Below are 17,796 nucleotides of genomic sequence, written 5' to 3'. Positions count from 1 at the left end.
GTTCCGGCCCCGGCGTGGGAGCTCAACGTGGTGCTGACCAAGCTCATGGGACCTCCGTTCGAGCCTCTACACTCGGCCCCGTTGAAGTTTCTATCGTGGAAAACGGCTTTTCTTGTGGCCATCACCTCCGCACGACGAGTGGGAGAGATCCAGGCCCTTTCCTGCAAGGCCCCGTACTTGACTTTCCACGACACGAGGGTAGTGCTCAGGGCGCACCCCTCCTTCATGCCCAAGGTGCCGTCGGACTTCCATCTCAACGAACCCTTGGTGTTGCCTGTGTTCTTCCCGTCGCCTTCGTCGCCGGCTGAGAGGACTTTGCACTCGCTGGATGTGGCTAGAGCGCTGAAGTTCTACGTAGACCGCACGAAGTGTTTTCGGAAGACGTCACAACTTTTTGTGAACTTTGGACCTGTCAATCAGGGGAAGGCTCTCTCGAAGGCTTCCATTTCCAGATGGCTCTCCGGCTGTATCATGTACTGTCATCGGTTGGCAAACCGACCGCTGCCTGGCCGTCCGAGAGCCCATTCCACCAGAGCGATCGCAGCTACCACGGGGTTCCTATCTGGTGTGCCCCTGCTGGACATATGCAGGGCTGCTACGTGGAGGTCGACGCACACCTTCACGAAATTCTACTGCGTCGACCGGGATTCCAGGGAGGAGTCCAGGGTCGGCCAAGCAGTGCTGCGCAACCTGTTCGCCTGAGGTGAGCCTGGTGAGGAGGTAAGATGCTTAATGTTGAGTTTATGTGATGCTTAATGTTGAGCCTTTGCCACCTCCCGTGGTTGTGCATGTGTGTACTGCTATGTATTCTTTATTCATGAGCATGTGAATCCATGCCAGACCCCATGCTGGAGAAGGAACAAGTTACTTACCTGTAACTGTTGTTCTCCAGCATGGGTCTGGCATGGATTCACATGCGAACCCTCCCGCCTACCCCTCTGCGGCTCTTCACTTGGTCATACTGCCACTTCACGTGCTTCCAAATCTGAAGATGGCTGCCAGAGGCGGTGCTTAGGTAGAGGGCAGTCATTGGCTGTGGTCAGTATGACGCAGAGACCAGTGATTGGTTATTACTACGAAAGACAGATCAGAAACGAAACTGATACTGGTTTTTTCTTTACCGAGGATTCCCAGCCTGACAACGGGGAATATTCATGAGCATGTGAATCCATGCCAGACCCATGCTGGAGAACAACAGTTACAGGTAAGTAACTTGTTCCTTCTCATTCACATTTACTTTCATTGTTGACAGGATTCCCTTCCCTTGCTTTAGTTATAGTTCTTGGGTCAAAGGCTTTCGACTGTATTGGGATTTTGCTTGACCTCCTGTATGACAACTTTGACCTATCTTGGCGGCTCCCCAACAGCCTTCTGTTATGTGTAGTTTCACTCAAACGGGGATAAACCAGACTTTCTCGGAGCAACACCCATGTGGTGCCGGTCCCCTTCTGCATCTGGTCTCCCCTTTACAATTTTATAGTTCTTTGAACTTCTCTCACTTTGCCACTTTCATTCCCCACAGCCCGGTTCTTATCGGCTCTCTGGCTGTGATGAACCACTTGGATTTCCTCTTTACTGGAGTCAAGGCTGGTACCACGGAAGCAGGAGTCTCCCTCGCTCCGGCTTATCAGTGTCGATACGCTCCTTGACATCTGTTGCAGCACACTTGGACTATTGTCCTCAGTCTCGCGATTCCTTCTGGGGAGGGTTTGCAGGGTTTTATCGAAAAGGGCAAGGTTGTGTATCTCCTTGTCACCCTCTCGATATTCCCTGTCCTTTTTCTCCTCTTGAACTGCCGGATCTGGATAGCTGTCTCGTTGCGCGGTCTGCCTTGCTCATCCTGTGCTCTCTTGCTCAAACTGTTATCCCTGTGGGGAATGGAAAGGGCTGTCCGGTGTGTGCCATTTGGGTCAATTGCCTGACTCTGCCTGACCATTGCGTTGGGACATGTCAGTAAACAGTTTTTATATTATTTCGTTGTCTTTCGTGTAGGGAAAAATTGTTTGTGTCGAAAAAGGGTAGATGTAGGGTCTTTAAGTATTCTGCGTGAAAAGATGGGGAAGATGTGTTTTGAGAAGGGTTGATTTTGGAGGGTTTTTTCGAAATGAGTAGGAGGGTTTGTGTGCCAAATGGGAGTACCTGGGATTGTGAAATAAACAAGGGGGATTGTGGGAACGGTAGTGTTTTATTTGAGCAAAATTGGAGTGCAGAAAATAATCGTGACGGGAAGGAAATTGTTAGGGAGAATTCTCTTCTAAGGCTAATTTCCCTTACCTATAGAGTCCCCAAGCAGCTTTGCTGGATTTGAAGGGTTTATTTTTACCAGTACAACCCATCTTAGTATGGAAGTACTGGAAAGGGTTAATTATTTTTCCCTGGTGTTCATTTTCGAGAGGGTACCGTACAGTCCCTCTCTCAAGTTTCTGGCTGGTGACAGTGGTTATTACCGTAAATATTCAACCGCAAATATTTCCTTATGGGATTTTCCCATTGTTCAAGGCTACCAATCTTACTGACAGCCTCTAACACACCGCCGGTTTATTTTTATATTAACTGTACTCCTGTAGGTTTCATTTGCCAGAACTTTAATAATAATTCTTTCTTGTGTCTTTCTCTGAGATCCTAACCCAGGTCGGGGATCCTTTGTTCGTCCTTTTGGCAGGCTTCTGCACAGAAGCCCTCCTTTCGGCGCCACTGAGTCTGGGCTAGACAGGATGTGTGGGATGGGGAATATAGACACCCTGGACAGGGTTGCCTACGCAACGCAAGTCACACTCTGCCCTGATAGTCCGGGGGGTTCTCCCGCCAGTAGAGCCACCCCACTGTGTGAGTGACAGCTAGGCTGTATGAATGGGGGTCTTGATGCATAAAAGCAGGGTCCCGAGGACTGGAAGACAAGACGTTGCCACTGGAACTAAGAAACCGAAGAGGAGAGAAGCTGAAGACATCTGCAACGACTAAACCACCAGTGAAGCCCTGCTTCAGATCCTCACCACTTTTCTCCAACGACTTGAGAAGATCTTCCTCTGCAAGAGTCTTCTTCCCTTGAGCTGGTGGGGCCAACCAGTTTGCCAATCGCCTTCCTAGACCCGCCTCGGGCGAATCACCAGTGCCAAGCACTAGGAGACTGGATAGCCAGGCACCCGTCCACCCGGACCGCGATTTAAAGGAGCATACCTTTTATTCGCTTGGCAGCACCGCGGCTGGTTTCATCCCTGGGCAGTGCAGTAACTCGAACCTTCCTCCACGACGAGAGCCTCTCTTGGTCTGCTGGATCTTCCGAACTGCAGGAACTGCCGCCACCGCAGGAGCCTCTTCTACTTTAAAGATACATTGTTCCGCCAGCCCTCATGTTTCGTTGGGTATCGCTAAAGGTGTTTTAAATCCTTTACTTACTCGGTTGGCCGCCCCTATCATCTAACATTGTCTTTCACCTTCTGCAACCGCCTTTTCGAATCGTATATTTTGATCTTGGGAACATTGCCTTTTACCATTGACACTGGCACAGGCCTATTGACTCTGGCTAAATGTGTTACAACTGCCTTCTCTAGATTGCTTCTCACCTAGAAATGTGTTGGTTCACCTAACTCTTATAACCACCTTTTCCATCCCTCTATTTAAACTTGTGAAGTGCCATTTTGCTCGGTTTTCACCTCAGTATTGCATATGCTAAAGTCATGCCTTGCCTAACTTGTTCACAATCTACTTGGGAAGTGTTGCTGGTGTGTTCAAGAGTCTAAACCTGTATAACTTGTATTTTCCCTCCCCTTTGAGACATTGTTAAGAGTGCCATTTCTGCTTGGTTTTCACTGTGCCGTTTTGCTCAGTTCTCCAGCATATGGGGTCTGGCATGGATTCACATGCTCATGAATATTCCCCGTCGTCAGGCCGGGAATCCTCAGTATAGAAAAAAATCAGTATCAGTTTCGTTTCTGATCTGTCTTTCTTAGTAGTAACCAATCACTGGTCTCTGGGTCATACTGCCACTAGCCATTGACTGCCCTCTCCCTAAGCCCCGCCTCTGGCAGCCATCCTCAGATTTTTACTGCACATACAAGTGTTGGGAGTCCTCGTACTGTAGCTCTCAAGCTTTTGCTGCGTTTTTGTGCTTTTTCGGGAGATTTTTCTCATTTTTCGGTTAAATAGAGCCTCAAGCTCCACCGTTTCTACATCCGATCAACGGGGATCCATTTCAGAGTTTTCTAGGCCCCTCAAGGGTGAAGATTTCGTCGAGTTACGCTTATCGAGGATTCCAGAAGTTCCGAGGCCTACCCCGGACATGGCCCAGGAGAAAGGAAGCTCGACGCCCAGGAAGCTGTTCAGGACCTGCCCTGGATGCCAGCTTCAGAATGTTTTCAAGGAGGACGAGCATTCGTTATGCCTCTACTGTCTCCATGAGGACAAGACGCACACGGAGAAGGACTGTGCGTTTTGTGGGAACATGTCAGAGCGGACCATGAAGGATCGCCACCTCCGTCTCGCCAACTGGCTGGAAAGGAAGAGCCCGTCAGGCGAGAAGAAGAAAAAGAAGTTCGAAAGGTCTTGTAAGTCCTGTGAGGGTGCCCCGGCGACAGGGGCCCAACAAAAGGCTAAGCACCGCGAGTCCGCGGGCACCTGGAGCGCCGAACGGTCGGGTTCCTTGGCTGCCAGGCAGGGCGCATCCTCCCCGGCGCCATCAACCACGAGCAAACGCTCCGGCTCGGGTAAGAGGAAGTCCGAGAACCCCGGCGGAGCTTCTGGAGAGGCCCCGGTCGATCTCAAAGATTCCGGCAGAGGGGGAACGACGCTCGGACCCTCCCCCCAAGGTGAAGGCCCCAGGCGTACAGAAGGTGACGATGGCCTTAATACACCCTGCTAAGACCTCGATTGAGGATGTCGCCGCGGCCCTGGCTCAGCCTGTGGATGCTACACCAGCGTCTCCCTGCCACCGCGGAGGGAGTCGTCTTTCAGGCCCATTGAGAAGACCCCCACGAAGTCCTTGTTGGAAAAGGTGGGGGGAGGGGCTGGTGGCCATCGTAGATATGGACACGACCTCTGAAGAAGAGCTCATCGAAGTCGTGGAAGAGGCCCAGCCCTTCGGGAGGGATCCCGATGAGGGCGACGACGAGGGCGACGGTGTCGCCGACAAGGCTCCTCAAGAGCCCTCGCGCCCGTCGTTTCCGGCGCCGCAGGACACTTTGGCGGCCATTTTGTCAGCGATTCAGTCCTTATGCTCGGAGAGAAGGACAAGGTTACCCCTCCCCCCGATGGAGGTACCTGTGCCAGACCCAACGGGGGAACAGGAGCCAGGAGCTTCGGAAAGTCCACCGCATTAGAGGAGGAGGATGCATCCTACGCCACCTCTCCCACCTCCGCGGCCTGCTCTGCTTTCCCACAGGGATGATACAGGCACGAACACGGCTACGACAGGTACAGATGACGACAGAGGCGACGACGGGACGTGTCCCCTGTCGCCCCCTGCTCGGACGTCCCCACCCGACGAAATTGGATCCTTTCATGCCATGATTTCCAGGGAATCCGAGCTCTTCCAGCTCTGCCCAGAAGAGAAGAAGGAAGGGTTCCTTTACCAACGGCGCGAGGCTAAGAGGAAGACGGTCCACGCCGTACCACTTCTTGATGACCTCTGGGATGAGGGGCTCACCCTCCTCAAGAACCCTGCCATGGTGCCGGCAAAGAGGGACCGGTACGAGTAGTAGTACCGGGTCCCCGACGCTGCCCCCTTGTGCCTTCGGGCGCACCCTACCCCGGATTCGGTCGTCTCGGCGGCGGCAAAGAAGAAAGCTGGGGGGGCATGGGCCTCGACATCAACTTCCCCGCCGGACGGCGAGGGCAGGAAGCTGGACACAATGGGACGACGGATCATCTCATCCGCAGCGACAAGTATCAAGGCGGCCAACGCCCTGGCTATCGTAGCCCGCTAGGACAGGGAGTTGTGGTTCAAAATCGCCCCTCTGTTGGACTTCCTTCCGGACGCCAAAAGGGCTGGGGCCCCTTGTAATCCTACAGGAGGGTGAGGTTGCTACGAACCACGCCATCACGGTGGCAACGGACATCGCCGACACCGGTTTCCGTCAGTTGGGTAACGGTGTTTGCTTGAGACGACGAGGATGGCTCAAGGCCACGGATTTCCGCCAGGACGTACAAACCAAGGTTTTGGACATGCCCTTCGACGGGAACAACCTGTTTGGGAAGGCGGTTGATGAGTCCCTTCAGGACAGACAGAGACCGCCCGGGCACTGGGAATGCTCCAACAACGACGGCCGTCCTTTCGGAACTCCGGAGGCAGATAAGGTGCCTCCAAAGGATCCGGCAGTGGCTCCTCCACGTACCGCCAAGCGGCAAGATCTTCGTCCCAGGAATCCTACAGGGGACGCGGCAAGTCAGGTGGTGCCCGTTGTCAACAGGGAAGTCAAGGAGGCAAGGCGGCCTCCAAACAAGATTGAACTGACTGTGGGGTCGGGCCCCCGCCGAAGCACCCCGGTGGGAGGCCGGCTGGCGAGGTTAGTCAGCGTGTGGGAGTCCATCTCCACCGACCGTTGGGGGCTGGACGCCCTGGCCCAAGGGCACGCGGTTTCACCCGTGGCCAGGAAGGAATATCACGTCCTTCAACTACTGTTGGAAGTAAGGGCTACGCTCAAGAAGGGAGCCATCAAGCTCGTCCCAAAGAGGCTTCGGGGCTCCGGAGTTTACTCAAGGTACTTCCTCGTAAAAAAGAAGACAGGAGGATGGCGCCCCATCCTGGACCTGCGACGATTGAACAAGTACATCAAGGCACAGAAGTTCCGTATGGTCACCCTCCAGCATGTGCTGGGACAGCTGAAGGAGGGCGGGTTCCTGTCGTCATTGGACTTGGAGGATGCGTACTTCCACATCCCCATTCTAAAAAGACACCGAAAGTTCCTCAGGTTCGTGGTCCAAGGGCGACACTACCAGTTCAAGGCCCTCCTGTTCGGATTGAAGTCGGCATCCAGGGTGGTCACCAAGTGCCTCGCACCGGTGGTGGCGCCGCTGCACATACAGGGGATCCATGTCTACCCCTGCCTGGACGACTGGCTCATCCGGGCAACGATAAGGGAGCTCACCGTGGAGCACACTGCGAAGACCGTCCAGCTGCTCACGAACCTGGGATTCTCCATCAACTTTCCAAAATCCCACCTGGTTCTGTCGCAAGTCGCCCTGTTTCTGGTAGCCAAGCTCGACACAGTGACGCGGCTGGCCTCGCCGTCGGAGGAAAGGACCAGTACTTTTCTGGGCAAGGTGCAGCGTCTGCTGACCACGGACATGGCCAGGGTAAGATCTATCAAATCCCTCCTCGGGATGATGTCCTCCTGCATTTATCTGGTGCGCCTTTGCAGGCTTCGGATGCGCCCCTTACAAGAGTTCCTCGACGCCCGCTTGGTCCAGTCGACGGGCAGCTTTGAGGACAGGATCCCTCTCAACGAGATGTTCCGTCAGGCGATCCGGTGGTGGGGTACCCGCTCCCATCTGTCGGCGGGCACAGACTTTCAGACCCCAGCTCACCAGGTGACGGTGATGACGGAAGCCTCCCTGGAAGGTTGGGGAGCGCACTCCAGAGATCTTCACGCGAGAGGCCTTTGGCTCCCGGAGGAGAAGTCACTCCACATCAACATCTTGGAGCTCCGCACAGTGTTCTGGGCCCTCAGGTCCTTTCTTCCGTCCCTCAAGGGCAAGGTGGTGAGGATCTTCACCGACAACACCACCACGATGTTCTACATCCGGAAGGAGGGCGGAACCAGGTCCCCGGCCCTATCCAAGGAAGCCCAGGATCTGTGGCATTGGGCCGTCGCCCAAGGGATGTTTCTGGTGCCTCTTCATCTGGCAGGAATAAAAAACACGATCGCCGACTCACTCAGCAGGGAGCTGCACTCGTGCCATGAGTGGGAACTACGGCAGGATCAAGTGGATCGACTCTTCCGACGATGGGGCGAACCCCAAATCGATCTCTTTGCGATGGCGACAAATTCCAAGTGCCGGAGGTTCGCCAGCAGGCTCCCCCAGCCGAGGAGCATGGGCGATACCTTCTCGTTCCCCTGGGACGGCCTATTTCTTTATGCGTTCCCTCTGCTGCCGTTGCTGCTCCGGCTCATCAACCAGCTCAAGAGGTCCCGGTGCAGGATGATCCTCGTCGCACTGGCGTGGCCGAGACAGATCTGGTTCCCGGGCCTTCTGGACTTGTTAACGTCCACACCAGTCAAGCTGCCGACGGACGCAGACCTTCTCTCCAGAGAAGGAGGCGCCATTCTTCACGACAACCCGGAGTCGCTGAACTTGCAGGCCTGGCTCCTGCAGCACTAGAGTTTGGAGGGTACGACATCCCGGCCGACTGCAGAGAGGTTCTTGCAAAGGCCAGGGCGTCCTCAACTCTCAAGTGCTACGGACATAAATGGAAGAGGTTCTCTGTCTGGTGCCGTGCACAGAAGATTAACCCTCTGCGGATTACGGCCCCTCAAGTACTGCCGTGCCTACTGTCGCTGGCCAAAGCTGGACTGGCTCACGCCTCCATCAAAATACATCTGGCTGCAATCTCCCAATATCCCAGGACTACGGGACGGGCGTCCTTGTGGTCTCATCGCCTGGTGAAAGAATTCATGAAGGGACTATTCCGATCATTCCCGCCGGTGAAGGCTCCTGCCCCGGCGTGGGAGCTTAATGTGGTGCTGAGCAGGCTTATGGGGGGGCCCCCCATTCGAGCCTATGCATTCGGCGCCTTTGAAGTTCCTGTCATGGAAGACAACTTTCCTTGTGGCCATCACCTCCGCACGAGTGGGAGAGATCCAGGCCCTATCCTGCAAGCCTCCATACTTGACTTTTCATAACACGAGGGTGGTGCTGAGGACACACCCCTCCTTTATGCCCAAGGTGCCGTCGGACTTCCACCTCAACGAGCCCTTGGTGTTGCCAGTTTTCTTCCCGTCGCCTTTGTCGCCGGCCGAGAGGACTCTGCACTCGCTGGATGTAGCTAGAGCGCTGAAGTTCTACGTGGACCACACGAAGAGTTTTCGGAAGACGTCACAGCTGTTTGTGAACTTTGGGACTGTGAATCAAGGGAAGGCTCTCTCGAAGACTTCCATTTCCAGATGGCTCTCCGGCTGCATCATGCACTCACCGGTTGGCAAACCGACCGCTGCCCGGCCGTCCGAGAGCCCATTCGACCAGAGCGATCGCTGCTACCACAGCGTTTCTGGTGTGCCCCTGCTGGACATCTGCAGGGCTGCGACATGGAGGTCGACGCACAGCATCACAAGATTCTACTGCGTCGATCGGGACTCCAGGGAGGAGTCCAGGGTCGGCCAAGCAGTGCTGCGCAACCTGTTCGCCTAAGGTGAGCCTGGTGAGGAGGTAAGAGAGGCTTAATGTCGAGTTGTTGTATTGCTTAATGTTGAGCCTGTTGCCACCTCCCGTGGTTTTGCATGTGTGTACTGCTATGTATTCTCTTATTCATGAGCATGTGAATCCATGCCAGACCCCATGCTGGAGAAGGAACAAGTTGGACTTGGAGAAGAATGTTCGGGCAGGACACAGGAACACAGCGATTCTGGGATAGATGATCTTCGGGTGTACGCAAATTGGAGATCTTAGGGGATTGGTTCTGTACAGAAGTATCATTGGATCTGGGTGGAATAGATTTAATGAGAGGAGGTGAGGCCGATGTATTGTAGCCTACAAAGGCCTCAGGGATTTTGTCCTCTCCTTTTCCCTTGGTATAGTACGACGTCTCATCTGGGACATTTCCCAGAGCATAACCCTGGGCTCCCCTACCAAGGTGATCGCCCTTGCTTGTCCACCCCAGGTTTGGGATCTGAGGGAGTCGACCCTCCCCTGGACACCTGAATAAAGGATTCTCGAGGTCTGCTTGGGAGAATACCCTTGGGTTTCTTACACCATTGACACCGCCCATGGCCTCCCTGCAGGGGAGGATCACAGACCCTTTCTCCCCTGAATCTGGAACTTGTATTCTTACCTCTGTTCATTCTGGCGGCACAATGCTGTTAATGCATGTCACCCCTCCCTACAGCACTTCACTGTTATCGGACATCACAGCTTCCCATCCATCCAACAACCTATTAACCCTCACACCCTCAGCATTATGATACCTGAAACCTTTGTCTTTCGAGACTGCCGCAATACGGGACAACCTAGTGGACAACACCGAAACCTACGATGCCCTCCCATGAAGAATCCCCCTGCCCAGTAAGATTGAGGAAACAAGCCCCTCAATAGCCATTCAAAATGCGCAAAACCGCTGGGGGTCGCAAATAGTGGAGTTTTAGACCAGGAACCTTTGGCAGCACTGGGGGGTGGGTGAGCGATCACTACTGGGGGTCTTCTGTTGAAATCCTGCTAGATAAGTCACTGTGGCACGCCCCCCTCTCTCTCTGCAAGGAACCAGCAAAAGTCTTGCTAACTTATCTAAAGGGGAGCGGGCCCCCACCCGGTGTCTGCCAGTGCAGCATTGTTCTGGTTGAGAATTCTTCACTAAAAAAAATGATTTTCCATCTCATTCAACGAGTGGGTGCAGCTCATGCTCGGAAGGATATCCAACTGCTTTGGCATCTGAAGGAGGTGGGCATAAGAATTAGGTGGTTAATGGTCTTTCCGAATCAGAGCTTAGCTCTGACCATTCTGACATTTCTGGCACTCGCTATAATTACAAAAGGGCAAGACAGGGGGGATGCTTACAGGTAGGAGAACGGGCCCAAGAATTTCATCCGTCTCGCACCTGGTTTGGAGTGTGAGGCGGCCCAATCTTATCTACTTAATCCAGATTTAAATAACTATGCCGGAAACAAACCTGTCCACTGCGATTTTAAGCCAACATTTCTGCCGGGGTCCAATATAGTCGTAGCATCTAGGTCAATCAACACCTTTAGAAGGGTAACAACCCGAAGGGTTCACCCATTGAACGGCACTGCAGACAAGAGAAATGGGCTGATATTGCAACAGGCAGGGTGGTCCCTCTGTCTTCACAGGCTTCCTAAGCTTGCCCCAAATACTTAACCTAGAGACGCACTTTTAAATGCGTGCCTTTATTGGATCGGGCTGGTGAGGGGTTGTTCATTCATCGGGCGGGAGCAAATCACCTGCTGCATTAGGCTAAGTCGACAAGGATCCTTCACAAGTGACTCCGTTAGAATAGAGCACGGGGATCAAGCCAGAGTTGAGGGCATATTGAACCTTAAAACATCTGGCCTCCACTTAATTCCACAATAGTATCCTGCTCTCGACCCTGCAAAAGAACTTTGCACATGTCTGTGCTCATTGGAGCAAATGCCACACCAGTGGGGAGGCGCTCAAGCACATCTTCTCTGTCACAGTACAATAGCAATCATTTGGTTCCCTTGTGTTCTGTTACAGCGGCCGGGGCGCACCAGACCATCAAGTAACATTCAAGTGATGCTGTGACTTACCCCAGTTTGCAGCTGCTTTCATCTGTCCGCGGGAAATGTGTTGCTCCTTGTATGCTGTTTTTTTTCCTTTGGCTGTTGTGGTGTTTTTATTTACATTGATGGCTCCAAGCCAAATAAAGTTTTGATGATTGATGATGGTAAGGAGGCTTCCTGTCAATCCCTTATTTGGGGCCTTGATGCGTCGGATTGCGTTGTATGGTGTAAGGGCTTGATTGCGATGATCAGGAGATTTGTGATTAAACAAGTCTGTCCCCAATACGCCTCAACCCCCCCCTTCCTCTTCCCCCCTCGATGTCCAATCAAGGCTCCTGGACATGCCGTGTGATGTGTCCAACCTTTTAGACCGACGACACAGCTTGGACAAGCGACAGGCTTCAAAGGCTGCAGAAAAATATTTAGGGGCAGGTTCGCCAGCTGCAACAGCACCACCCACCTACACAGGCTTAGAGAGGGCGTTCTTTTCGCTACTACTCCTCTTTTGGCCAAAGGGGAAGAGTTTAGGCTACCCAGAGAGAACAAAGGAGATTCATGCGTGCCTCCAGAGGAAGTGGAGCTTAGCTGCCCTCTGATACAGCCCCAACACCTCCCTTAGCACTTTGCTCACAGGAACCTGGTACAAGGCAGATTGACCCAGCATATGCAAGAATGGCATTTAATTACTTTAGATGCCTGGGCACTAAAAACAGTGGCCCGTTTCTACAAAGGCCCCTGAGTGAGCAATCGCTTAGAGAACCAGATTTGCTCCTTCTACAGGAGATTCTTTCCCTGTTGGAGAAAGGTGCTGTGAAAAGGATACCTGTAGCAGAACAATACCTGGGTTTGGTACTCCACCTATTTTTCTGTTTCCCAAGAAAGACTGAGGACTGCAACCCATCTTGAACCTAAGATGCTTGAACCAGTTCCTCATGAAGGGCCGATTCAAAATGGACACTCTTTCGCACTTCCTCCATGCCATTAAGCTCCAAGATTGGAGGTGTCACTTGATCTTAGGTATGCTTATTTTCATGTACCTATACATCCTAAGCACAAAGTACCCGAGGTTCGCCATTGGCAGTTCTCACCATCAGTTTAAAGTACTGCCTTTCAGGGTCACCTCTGCCCTGAGGGTCTTCACCAAATTGGTGATGGTGGTAGCACATCTAAGGAGGGGAGTTAGTCACATCTTTCCCTACTCAGATGATTGGTTGACCAGAGCGCGTTCACCCGAACAGGCTCTGGAACATCTCAACAGCACCTGCCACTATCTCTACAAACTGGGCTTCGCCCTCAACTTCAAGAAGTCCCAGTTGACAACTTTTCAAAAGCTGCAATTCATTTGAGCGGTCCTGGACTCTTCCTTGTGGAAGGCTCAAAATATCTTGTAGACTGTAACGCGATTTCAGAATGCCCCAGATCTGCCAGCAGTAGACTTTGAGGTTGCTGACCCTCATGGCATCCTGCCTTTTCCTGGTGCCAGAAGCCCACCTATGATGAGGTCCCTCCACTGGGCCCTCGTATCCCAATGGTCCTAATTCTCAGGCATGACCGGCTTCAGGTTCTGAGCAAGGTCTCGCAGGATCCCCTTTGGAATAAAGTGCTATATAAGCACTTTAAATAAATAAGTTAATTGCCTTTGCGAGTTCTTTGCTTTCTGATTTCTACTGGTCCCTCACAGGTTGTGGCTTTCAGCTTCAACCCCTTTTATCTAACCTCTTGTGGGTACAGCTTGCAACTTTACTCCCTTTGGGTATTGCACTGTCTTTATGGTTTACTTAGTCCATTGGCCCACTTTGCTGCTTGGTCTGTTCTCTGGCTCCCTGTGAAGCGCCACAGAGATCAACCTCCCTTTACTTGCTGTGAACTGCATGCCTGCTTCTTTGCTGTACCCTTCTTTGGAGTGAGGCGGTCACTTCTGTGGTGGAACCGGGTTCCTTTGGTCATCTGTGCCCTGTTGCTTCCTTCGGGTGCCATGTTTTAGGCACGCTGGTCTTCCCTCTCGGTCATAGTAAAGACTTGGTCCTCTCGAGGCGTTCGAACCTGGTACTGCCAGCATTCCTGGGCTCAGTGGCGATCCGCACGTTCTCTGCCCACCATGTTTGCGTTGTGATCCTGCCTCCAGGATGCATGGCTCCGCGCTACAGTGGTGGCTGTAGTCTTGTGCAGTCTCTATCTGGTACTTCTACCCCCAGCAGCCAGTCTTGTCCCTTAACACACTCTCCGTGCAACGGGAGACCTAATTCCATTGGTCTTGGGATTTCAGTCTCAGGGAAGGGCCTGCAGCCAAACCAAGCATAGTTAAAGGTCCCTTTTATTTAACGTTATTAGCCCCCATGTATGCAATAACCCTTTGGGACATTGGAAGTAATTGAGATTTTAAAGATTTATTCACTAGGGAGTCCTTATGCTTAAGGGGGATACCCCCAATGAGATCCCGTATGGAATATTTTGTGTTTCAGGCTCACCTCCCTAGTCTCAAAGGTGGTGGCTCCCCCTTGGGGACTAGGGGCAGACAAGTTCCCTGGGTTTGCCACACTTCCTAAACAAAAAACAGGAACTCTGGCTCCCACAGTCTGAGGGTGTAATTCAATTTTATATCCTGCCTCCCTCAAAATAAGTTATTTTATTTTATTTTTTGCTTTGTTTGGTTGCCAGAAAAATGGCACTTTATGAAGTAAATTATAGCATATTTTGAGTAAGAGAGCAGCAATGTCGCCTGGCTTTTACATGTTTACTTTAGGTGAAACCTAGAAAAATAATTAGCGTTTAATGATGTTTCTTAGAAGAGCACTGGCAGTGCAAGCGATGAGCATGAAATAGGTAAGCTGTCAGATTTATATCATAGGGCATACAAAGGGCCAAGGAATGTTTTTTTTAAATATAATTTTAGAAAAGGAGTCATTAATGTGCAATTTCTTTCATTTTATCTTTTTTGTATTTAAAAATTAACTTTTTATTTGTCTTTTTATTTGATAGAATGAAACTTTGTTAGGACTATGTGGAACAAAATGTTCTGAATAAAGCCATTACTGACTGGCTTTTACATTCCTGCATGCATTGATTACTGCCTTCTGAAGGGAGGGGAAATTGTGGCTAGAGACAATGGAGGAATTGTAGAAAGATTTTGATTATAGTTCTTGTGCCTGTTTATTTTGCTGTTTTCTTGGATACTGACCGTTATTTCTCCTTGCTCCAGGTGATCACAGGCTTTCAATGCTCCTGTCTCAGCTGATCGGGTGCCAGCAAGTAAGGGATCTAATGACCATGCAGCTGGTGGACTGGAACAAGCTGCAGGCTGATTGTTTCATCCAAGAAGAGAGAATGCGCATCTTCACCCTCCTATCTGGAAAGCCTGTGAGTCTCCTTAGTCATGCTATACTATGCTACTACTACAATGTTCCTACCCTTTAGATCTTGGTCATAGACCTAAAGCTTTGTGGTGAGATTAGTAAAGAAAACCCCAGCCTTTTTAAAGTAGAATTAATGTGATCTGGTATTCATATGCCTTAGAAGCTATCTCAACTGTCTGTGTGGCAGAGTACTCATTTTATGTACCTCAGAAGTGGTCTTCATGGGATACTGTGTGGTTATTGTGAAATGTAGTGCTTGGAGATATGTTAAAAAACATTACCGGATTTTCGGCATTGTGCAGTGCAAAGCCTTCTTTAGTGCGTCCATATCGAAGATGCTCTTCTCCAGTTTTTAATGCCAAGATGGAGTTTAGCAGCATTTCAAAATGTGCAACTGTTATGCATTTTTATGAATACCATCTTCCCACCTTACCTCTGGCACTATTGTTTGCCCATGTGATCCACCTAGCTAATTTGTAATTTGGCTCACCATTTTTCCTTTTTAAATCACCACTGTTAGGAAATATTTCTTTTTGCAACTCCACATATTTCAAGGGGACCTCCTGCCTTTTTGCTAACTCTTTTGAGGTTCTGTCCTGACCTTTGGGAAAGAGGTTCTTTTAACCTCACTCCCTTGCTAACCTCATTTAGTTGTGATGGCACGTTAAAGTCCATATAGCTACGAGTGCAGAGAGATCACGAATTGTATGCAGCTTGTCATTCAGATAATTGTGCTCTTCAGAGCAAGCTATGTTCCACTTGAACGGTTTACTGGTAGATGTGATATTCAAAACCAAGTTTGTTAGCTTGTTCTCTTCCATTATGCACTGATCAGGGATAATATGACTTTGCCAAGACTCACTTTAACGTTAGTCAATTGTGCCCAAGTTAAAAGGTCTGTTGCCTGTCCTAATTGTCTTAATTATTTAGCGTATAGTGGTTTCATACTGCAAAAAATAGAGTTGGCTCTATCCCAAACGTGGCTGTCTCTGCTTTCTCATGACAAACGAACTGCTCCTTTGATCTAGACGTATAGGAGCCCCCTTTGAAAAAATAGGGAAATTAGTTTATTTGGATTCCTGACAAAAGTAGAGAACGCTTCTAGTCAAAGGGGAGCATTCAATATGGTCCCTCAATACCCTGTGATACCCTTTTTAGACACTGCTTCATACCACAGTTACTCAGGGGAATGTTATTCAGAGTATGGGAAAAGTATTAGTTGACAAAAATAAGGGCACTATAATGATCAATAAAACTGCGATGGATTCCATGTAAGTCAGTTGCCAAAAATGTGTAATGCGAATGATATCCCTGCCGCATGTGTCATGGTGGGAAGGGGTTGTGCCCAACCAGCCTCAATAATGATTAGCCAAAATGAAACGGTACACCTCGGACACAATCATGCTGGGTCATTGTTTAACAAAAGAAAGGTTCATTAGGCTAGTGTCATAGTTGTTTTTAATAAAAGATGAGGGAAAGTAATTGTTTACACACGAACATAATGTTTCCAGTTCACAGTTTGTTATTAAAGCCAACACATGTTTTGACCCTGCCTGTATCTTTTTCAAGGCTGTTAAGTTTGTAACAAAGGCATAACGTGTGACAAGATATATCTGTACGTTTGAATTGTATCAGCTGAAATGTTATTTCCAAAATCACAGGTTCCAAGATGTGACCAAAATAATATGCGTTATCAGATCAATCATATTTGGATAACATTTCAGCAGCCGAAGCATAATTTAATGAACATTTTGTTGAAAATGGCAACATTGGTGTAATACAATCAAGCATATAAATTAGGAGGGCGGCAGAGAGAATGGGAAGGGGAACAAAAACACCAATTAGTACTCCTAATTTGCAACATGTTGCCCTGTAGGGACCCAACCAGTATGAAAATCAGAAAACACCCACCTGGAGCGAAAACCATCTTACCCAGTTAGATTCCTGTACTGGGAGATTCCTGTACTGGGAATCTAGTCAAAGTAAAAGGGGGAAGAAAAAAATAGTTTTAAATCCTTCGATTGACGTGGTCTAAATGAACAACCAAAGGATTGTTTAAATTTCCTAGTCCACAATGCTAATCGCCATCACAGTGGCTAATGTAAGCTGACTCAGAATAATTCCCCAAGGATTATTCAAAACTAAGGGTGTGTACCTTGAATATGAAGAAGTTCAAATGTAATGGGCCTCGTTGGGTGTAACAATCCATGATGTTCTGTAAAGTAAATAGATGAATGGCTAATTATGAAAGGATTCTATAAGTAAGCAACAGCAAAGTATATGAAAGGGATCTGGTTCCTCTTACCAGGAAATGGGCTGTTTAAGGCCTGTTGTGATCAAGCTTTTCAGTGTGTGTTAGGCCGAATCCTGTGCATTTCCCTTGGGGACCACTGCAAGAAGATTAAGACTACAGGAGTAAGCGGTAAACCCAATTGGTAGCAGTCTGTACCACCCAGATTTACCTGGTAGCTGTGGCTGAGCAGTCGGACTTCTCTCAAGAAGAGTTAGGCAGTATACAGAGGATACACAATAGGGCTAAAAACACAGTAGAACAAGCAAACACTGATCAGAGCTTTGTATCAAAAGTATATAATTGTTTATTTAACACACACTTTAGAAAATACACTACTAATCAAAGCAAGTTCAAAACACAATCAGAAAGGTATGCACACCTCCCTTAAGAATTATTAGACAAGTCGAAGTCAAAACACCACTTTTTGTCAAAACAGGGGTGAGCGCGTAACTTAGATGGCACTCCAATAATTAAGTAAAAGGGATGGAAAAAGGCAGGTCATAAAAACAGTTCCCAACACTTTTAAGAGACCAAAACAAGTTGGTGAAGGCAGAGTCTACTGTAGAGCCAAAGTTCATAGGCCATGCCCACTTTAAATGCGGCAAGGTGAAATGTGCCCAAGATCACAGTTGCCAAATGCATTCAAGTCTTTGTAGAAATGTTCAAAAGAGGTTAGGGTGGTTCAAAAGATAAAGCTAGGTCTGGGGGCCAACCCAGTTGGAAAGCCGAGGATTTAAGGGTCACCTTG

At 49.9% G+C, this 17,796-nt stretch overlaps 1 protein-coding gene across 2 annotated transcripts in view; it reads left to right on the top strand.

The window, feature by feature from the left end:
- NUP98 (nucleoporin 98 and 96 precursor) overlaps nucleotides 1-17,796 on the top strand; it is a 2,071,147-nt gene that overhangs the window by 1,571,205 nt on the left and 482,146 nt on the right. For both annotated transcript variants that reach the window (XM_069640340.1, XM_069640339.1), the window contains exon 26: nucleotides 14,602-14,759. In XM_069640340.1, the coding sequence (XP_069496441.1) occupies nucleotides 14,602-14,759 (158 nt within the window). The remainder of the gene's footprint in view (nucleotides 1-14,601; nucleotides 14,760-17,796) is intronic.

This window comes from Ambystoma mexicanum, chromosome 7q (genome assembly GCF_040938575.1).
Source record: "Ambystoma mexicanum isolate Mex_15411 chromosome 7q, UKY_AmexF1_1, whole genome shotgun sequence".
In the NCBI taxonomy this organism is placed as follows: Eukaryota; Metazoa; Chordata; class Amphibia; order Caudata; family Ambystomatidae; genus Ambystoma; species Ambystoma mexicanum.
Note: the sequence above shows the minus strand (reverse complement) of the source record. Positions and strands in the feature narration are given on the sequence as shown.